At 39.8% G+C, this 6306-nt stretch overlaps 2 protein-coding genes across 2 annotated transcripts; one reads left to right on the forward strand and one right to left on the reverse strand.

Annotated features, from left to right (window-relative positions):
* Positions 1-817: 817 nt before the first annotated feature.
* Positions 818-2110, reverse strand: LOC130997968 (pelargonidin 3-O-(6-caffeoylglucoside) 5-O-(6-O-malonylglucoside) 4'''-malonyltransferase-like). Its single transcript, XM_057923406.1, has one exon. The coding sequence runs from the start codon at positions 2108-2110 to the stop codon at positions 818-820; it is 1293 nt and encodes a 430-aa protein (XP_057779389.1).
* Positions 2111-3575: 1465 nt separating this feature from the next.
* LOC130997969 (pelargonidin 3-O-(6-caffeoylglucoside) 5-O-(6-O-malonylglucoside) 4'''-malonyltransferase-like) lies at positions 3576-6033 on the forward strand. The gene is made up of 3 exons (XM_057923407.1): positions 3576-4712; positions 5642-5835; positions 5877-6033. Exons 1-3 carry the CDS (start codon positions 3576-3578, stop codon positions 6031-6033), a joined length of 1488 nt encoding a protein of 495 aa, XP_057779390.1.
* Positions 6034-6306: the final 273 nt, after the last annotated feature.

Below are 6306 nucleotides of genomic sequence, written 5' to 3' on the forward strand. Positions count from 1 at the left end.
TATTTCTTAGGTTAGTTTTTATTGTATAAATAAATTAGAAGTAGTTACGATTCTTGTAACTAGGGCTGTAAACGAGCCAAGCTACTCGTTAGCTATTCGGCGTTCGATTCGATAAAAGCTTGATCGGTAATTTAATGAGCAGCTCGTTTAGCTAAAGAAGCGAAGCTTGAGCATGACGATACTCGACTCGTTAACTCGTGAGCAAGCTCGTTAAATAATTTATCTTAAAAATATAAGATTATTAATTGAATGTCGTATATTTTATACTATAATTAGTAATATTTGGATTAAGTATCTAATTAACATCATTTCTTTACAAGAAAATAGTAAATATATTACTACATTGTTGTGAATAAAATAGCTTATAGTACATTTGAAAATTAACTTATGCATTAGGAAATAATTAAAATTTTAAATTTAAGAAACTCGATTAGGCTCGGTATTGTATTCAACTCGATTAAAGCTCGATCAATAATTAAGCAAACAATTCGTTTAGCTGAACAAGTCAAGTTTGAACAAGACACTATTTGGCTCGATTACACCCCTACTTGCAACAACGTAACTACAAGTGCGGAGAAGTTCAATTTAATTTTGTGAAATCAACAATATAACGATAGTGAGAGGCTCAAAGACGACGTATACACTACAAATGCTTATGATAATCGAAATTAAGGACTGAGATTTTCGGTAAACATGCAGTAGTACAAATTATTTATAGGACCGCATTTTCTGGTAGTGATAGCAAATAACACAAATTAATAAGTGAAGTTTAGAAGAAACTTAGTTATTTGTAAAGCAGAGATTCATGAACAAGTAGCTAGGATATGAAGGGTTTGATCTCCTCATCTTGCTCAAAGTAATGCACTTCATTTTGGTTCAAATAAAACCATGCCTCAATCCCATCTCCCTCTCTGTCGCTCGTCAGCACCACTAAGTGGCTGAACGGCGGCCAGAATATGTTGCCCGTCGAAACAGGCTTCCCCCATCCGAAATCAGCTTCGTGGAATCCAAACCTGCTCCAATCAGTGATGACCATAAAATTGATCTCAGGATCGCAAATAAGTGTTTCGAGGCTTTTCATATAATTTGTGAAGATATCACGTCCATCCCTATCAAGAGACAGTATCTCAGCATGACGAGATATGGCGCCTCGAATAGAATCTCCCAGTAGACGAACAAGTTGATCAACACCAATTTCCTCCTCAGCTTCTATGCGCGTCAGTGCTGGGATCAAGAAATTCCCACAAGTGTGTGTTGACTGAGGTGGGATTGATCTCTCTCGCATGTTAATCCCTTGAAGTACGACGGAGATTCTGCTTCTTCCGTGGATGGCGCGATCTAGTCGGATTCGGGCTTTGGCCGTAACGGCAGACACAACACGCACTCCAGATAAGGGTTTTCCGTTGGTTTGGCTTATTCTTGATTTCAGCCTCGTTAAAGCCTCCTTGTTGAACAAAAGCCTCTTTACAACAACCTTGTGACCGGAACCCGGGGCCGGGGCTGGGGCCGGGGCCGGGGCTGGGGCCCGGTTGTCGGATGGAAGCAACGGGGGGAGATGAAAAGACGGGCTAATCACCCTCTTATCATGATCCGGATTGGTGGCGTCCGTCCAGGCGGCCACAAACGTCGCAAGCGACGACCCATCGAAGATCTTGTGGGAGACGCTGATGGCGACGGCGGCCCCACCACAGGAGAAACGTGTGATCTGGATTGAGAGGATTGGATTATCAGGAGATTGGTGTCGTCGGAAATGTTGGTGGGGCAGGAGATTGTCGAGCTGATCGAGCTCCATTTTTGTTACGAGGTCGATCAGCTCGACATCTAGAGCCTCTGCTTCGACGAGCTCGGCTCCCTCGTCGCAGCAATCAATCGAACTATAATTCTTGATGAATCTACCTGCAAGAGGATAGAAATCAACCAAGATTCTGGCCAGTGATTCTTCCAACTGGAGGCTGCCGTCTTCGGGTTTCGATTCGTAAAACAGAACAACTGCAAAATAATGTCCTGGGTCCGCAAGCTCATCTATAAGTGATAACTTGTAATTCTTGAGGTTTTGAGGGGTTGGGGTGTGTGGTTTTATCAACTTGCTACTCATTTTGTTCATCTTCATTTTTCACTTACTTTTTTTTTTTTAATATTGGAGTTGATACATGAAATACACAAGCCTAGTAGCTCTATATATAAGCAATCCCAAGTCTCACAATTTGATATGCTCCACCATGTATTATTTTAATAATATTTTTATAAAAATAATTTTTATCATAATATAATTATGAATTTATATTATTTTATTGATTATCTACTATTAGCATTTTCCACGATAGCACTCAACGTGGATTTCATTGTTTGTGTTAGCATTTTTCCATATCAGTACTTTATCGTAGTATTTTGCCACGGTAGCATTTTTCATGGTAATATTTTTCTTTTAAAGATGTGATTTTTTAGATCTGTGTTTCCTTTTCTTCCCCTACTTTGATTTCTGGCTAATCAGAAAAAAGAATAGAAGAATAGAGATGGGGTTAAACGATTTAAGGTTTTCTTTTGCAGGAATGATGGGTTGGGTTTTGAACAATTGAAAAGAAATTGTTGTTTTTCATTAATTCTTCGATTGAGGAGCAAGAGAAAGTTTGATATATAGTGAAGAGAATTCAATGTGTTTTACGAATGAAGATGAAGAGAAAATTTAAGATGAGAACGTGGAAGAGAAAATATGAGAAAATTTAAGATTAAATGGAAACATACTCCCTCCGTCCTACGAATCTTGACACGTTTGATTTCGACATAGGAATTAAGGAATTATAGATTAATGTTTTAAGTGTGTAGTTAATAAAATATAAAAGTGATAAAGTAGGAGAGAGAATGTGATAAAAGTGATAAAGTAGGAGATAGAAAATAATAAAAGTGATAAAGTAGGAGATATAAGTTACCTTATTTGAAAATGTGTCAAGATTCGTGGGACGGTTCAAAAATAAAAACGTGTCAAGATTCGTGGGACGAAGCGAGTATATAATTAAACTCTTAGCCCAACTAAACGTTTGTGGCTAATTTAAATTAAATAATAATTATATCCTTAAGATATGAATTATATTCTTGTGTAAAATTTAAGCATAATTTATACTCCCTCTATCCACGAAATGAGTATTCATTTTGGGGGTGATACGAGTTTTAGGAAATTGATTAAGTGTGTGAATGAAATAAGGGGTCCACTTTCATTCTGAGTGAATTGTGTGAGGTACACTTACTAAAAAAGGAAATGGGTACTCATTTGATGGACAAACCAAAAAAGAAATATGATTACTCATTTCCTGGACGTAGGGAGTATATAATATCATGCATGATTAAATTTATTTTTATAAAAATAATAGTACACAAGGTGGAACACATAAATTGTGAGACACTAAATCCCATCCAATAAATCTAGGATTGCTTATATATTGAGCTACTAGTCTTGTGTATTTCAAGTATCGACTCCAATATTGAAAAAAAAATGAAGATGAACAAAATGAGTAGCAAGTTGATAAAACCACACACCCCAACCCCTCAAAACCTCAAGAATTACAAGTTATCGTATATAGATGAGCTTGTGGACCCTAGGAGAATATTTTGCAGTTGTTCTGTTTTACGAATCGAAACCCGAAGACGGCAGCCTCCAGTTGGAAGAATCACTGGCCAGAATCTTGGTTGATTTCTATCCTCTTGCAGGAAGATTCATCAATAATTATAGTTCGATTGACTGCTGCGACGAGGGAGCCGAGCTCGTCGAAGCAGAGGCTCTAGACGTCGAGCTGATCGAGCTCGTAGCAAAAATGGAGCTCGATCAGCTCGACAATCTCCTCCCCGACCAACACGAAGCTCCTGATATTCCAATCCTCTCAATCCAGATCACACGTTTCTCATGTGGTGGGGCCGCCGTCGCCATCAGCGTCTCCCACAAGATCTTCGATGGGTCGTCGCTTGCGACGTTTGTGGCCGCCTGGACGGACGCCACCAATCCAGATCATGCTAAGAGGGTAATCTGCCCGTCTTTTCATCTCCCCTCGTTGCTTCCATCCGTGATCCGCAACGACAACCCGGCCCCGGCCCCGGCCCCGGGTTCCGGTCACAAGCTTGCTTTGAAGAGGCTTTCGTTCAACAAGGAGGCTTTAACCAGCCTGAAATCAAGAATAAGCCGAACCAACGGAAAACCCTTATCCGGAGCGCGTGTTGTGTCTGCCGTTTTGGCCGAAGCTCAATTCCGACTGGATCGCGCCAAACACGGTAGAAGCAGAAGCTGCGTCGTATATCAAACGGCTAACATGCGGGAGAGATCAATACCACCGCAGCCTAGACACACTTGTGGGAATTTCTGGGCCCTAACAATGACGCCACCCACGGACGAGGTCGATGTTAATCAACTTGTTCGTGTATTGGGAGATTCTATTCGAGACGCCATTGCTCGTCATGCTGAGATTCTGTCTCCTGATTGTAATGATGGACACGATATGTACACAAATATTATCGAAAACTACTTTAGGCATATGTGCGATCCTGAAATCACTGCTTTATCAATCTCTGATTGGAGTAGATTTGGATTCCACGAAGCTGACTTCGGATGGGGGAAGCCTGTTTCGACGAGCAATCGATTTTGGAAGGCGACCAACAACTTTGTGGTGCTGATGAGCGACAAATCGGGAGATGGGATTGAGGCATGGTTGTATTTGAACCAACATGAGGTGCCTTACTATGAGCAAGATGAGGAGATCAAACCCTTCATATCTAATTAGTTGTTTACAGAAAATGCGGTCCTACATAATTTGTACTATTAATTGTTTACCCAAAATTTCAGTTGTTAATTTCGATGCTTATAAGCATTTGTAGTGTATACGTTGTCTTTGAGCCTCTCACATTTGTAGTTGTTAACAACTTCTAATTTATTTATATACAATAAAAACTAAACCTAAAAAATAAAATGGTAATGACTGAATTAGTTGTTTAAAATATTACATATATAAATATTTATTTTTATCTATTAAACACACACACAAGATATATTTACATAATTAGTTTTGGCACTTTAAATTTTCATAACTTATTTATTTCTAATCTATATTTTACATTTGTCAAGGTCTTTAATTTATGATGAATATTGTTTATATTTTGATTTGGGAAGAGAAATATATGGGGTTTGAACTATGAACCACAAGTCAACATTGTCCCAATATTACAATTATAATCTCTAATTGCAATTACAATTTTTTTACTTCTTTTTTAGTTCTTTTTACGAAATGCATAAATTTTCACACAAAAATGCATTAAATTGTACAAAAATATATTGCACTTTTCCACAAATTTGGTTTTTTCACCGCTGACCCACCCCATCTCCACTCCCCCCCCACTCGAGGTCAATTTTTTTTTTTACTTTTTTTTTTTGTTTAATTTTATAAAAAATACTACTATTTTTTAACAAAAATGCAAAAAAGCATAACTTTGCACACAAAAAATGCATTAAATTGTACAAGGTCAACCCCCCACCCCCCCCCCCCAAAAAAACCCCTCTTTCCAATTCTGCAAGCCGACGATCCACCTGACGACGACGAAGACGAGCGCAAGGAGAAAAAGGTCAAACTCATCGTTCGCCTGGTAGAATGAAAAAATCGTACAGGCCCTGCTAATCCTCAGTGGCCTGGTAGAGGGCGTCGTCGCGGTGGATGCGGCGGCGGGATCCAACGGCCTGCTGGGGGTCGCCGCGCCTCTTGGATATGGGGGTGGGCAATTGTTTTTGCTAGACCTTGAAAATTGGTGTAGGGACGAGGGATTTGCAGATTTGGAGATTTCCCCTTATGCAAGAGGATCTAGGTTTAATTTGGGGGCGGCGTTGATGTTGTGGTAGCTGGCAGCAGCGAGTCGGAGATGGAAGATGGAGATTCAGGGAAAGGGGCGGAGATGGAAGATGGAGGATGGCAGGTGAGGCGGCGGATGGATCTCGACGAGTCGAAGATGGAAGATGGAAATTCAGGGAAAGGGGCGGAGATGGAGGATGGAGGATGGCGGTGAGGCGGCGAAGATCTCTATGTGCTCGAGTGGAGAAGAAGACCGAGATTTCTTCTTTTTTTTTTAATTTTTTTAATTATACTCACTCAAGAAACGGCGTCGTTTTGGGTGTTGTAATGTAACAATAAAATAACGTCGTATTCCTACATCAGAAAATCATCTACGTCAACAAAATTCGATAGCCACGTCACCGCCGATCAAGGTGGTAGTCAACGTGTAATACCCGGGCTTTTGATGACGTGTTTAATTGCTTAAGTTTGAGTAAGTAGGGTATAA

Source organism: Salvia miltiorrhiza, chromosome 8 (assembly GCF_028751815.1).
Source record: "Salvia miltiorrhiza cultivar Shanhuang (shh) chromosome 8, IMPLAD_Smil_shh, whole genome shotgun sequence".
In the NCBI taxonomy this organism is placed as follows: domain Eukaryota; kingdom Viridiplantae; phylum Streptophyta; class Magnoliopsida; order Lamiales; family Lamiaceae; genus Salvia; species Salvia miltiorrhiza.

Bases quoted from the DNA above. Each gene is read 5' to 3' on its own strand.
- LOC130997968 (XM_057923406.1), bottom strand. From the start codon at position 2,110: ATGAAGATGAACAAAATGAGTAGCAAGTTGATAAAACCACACACCCCA.
- LOC130997969 (XM_057923407.1), top strand. From the start codon at position 3,576: ATGAGCTTGTGGACCCTAGGAGAATATTTTGCAGTTGTTCTGTTTTAC. The intron at 4,713-5,641 runs GTGCCTTACTAT...AAAATCGTACAG, and splicing joins TGTATTTGAACCAACATGAG to GCCCTGCTAATCCTCAGTGG. The intron at 5,836-5,876 runs GTTTAATTTGGG...GGTAGCTGGCAG, and splicing joins CCTTATGCAAGAGGATCTAG to CAGCGAGTCGGAGATGGAAG.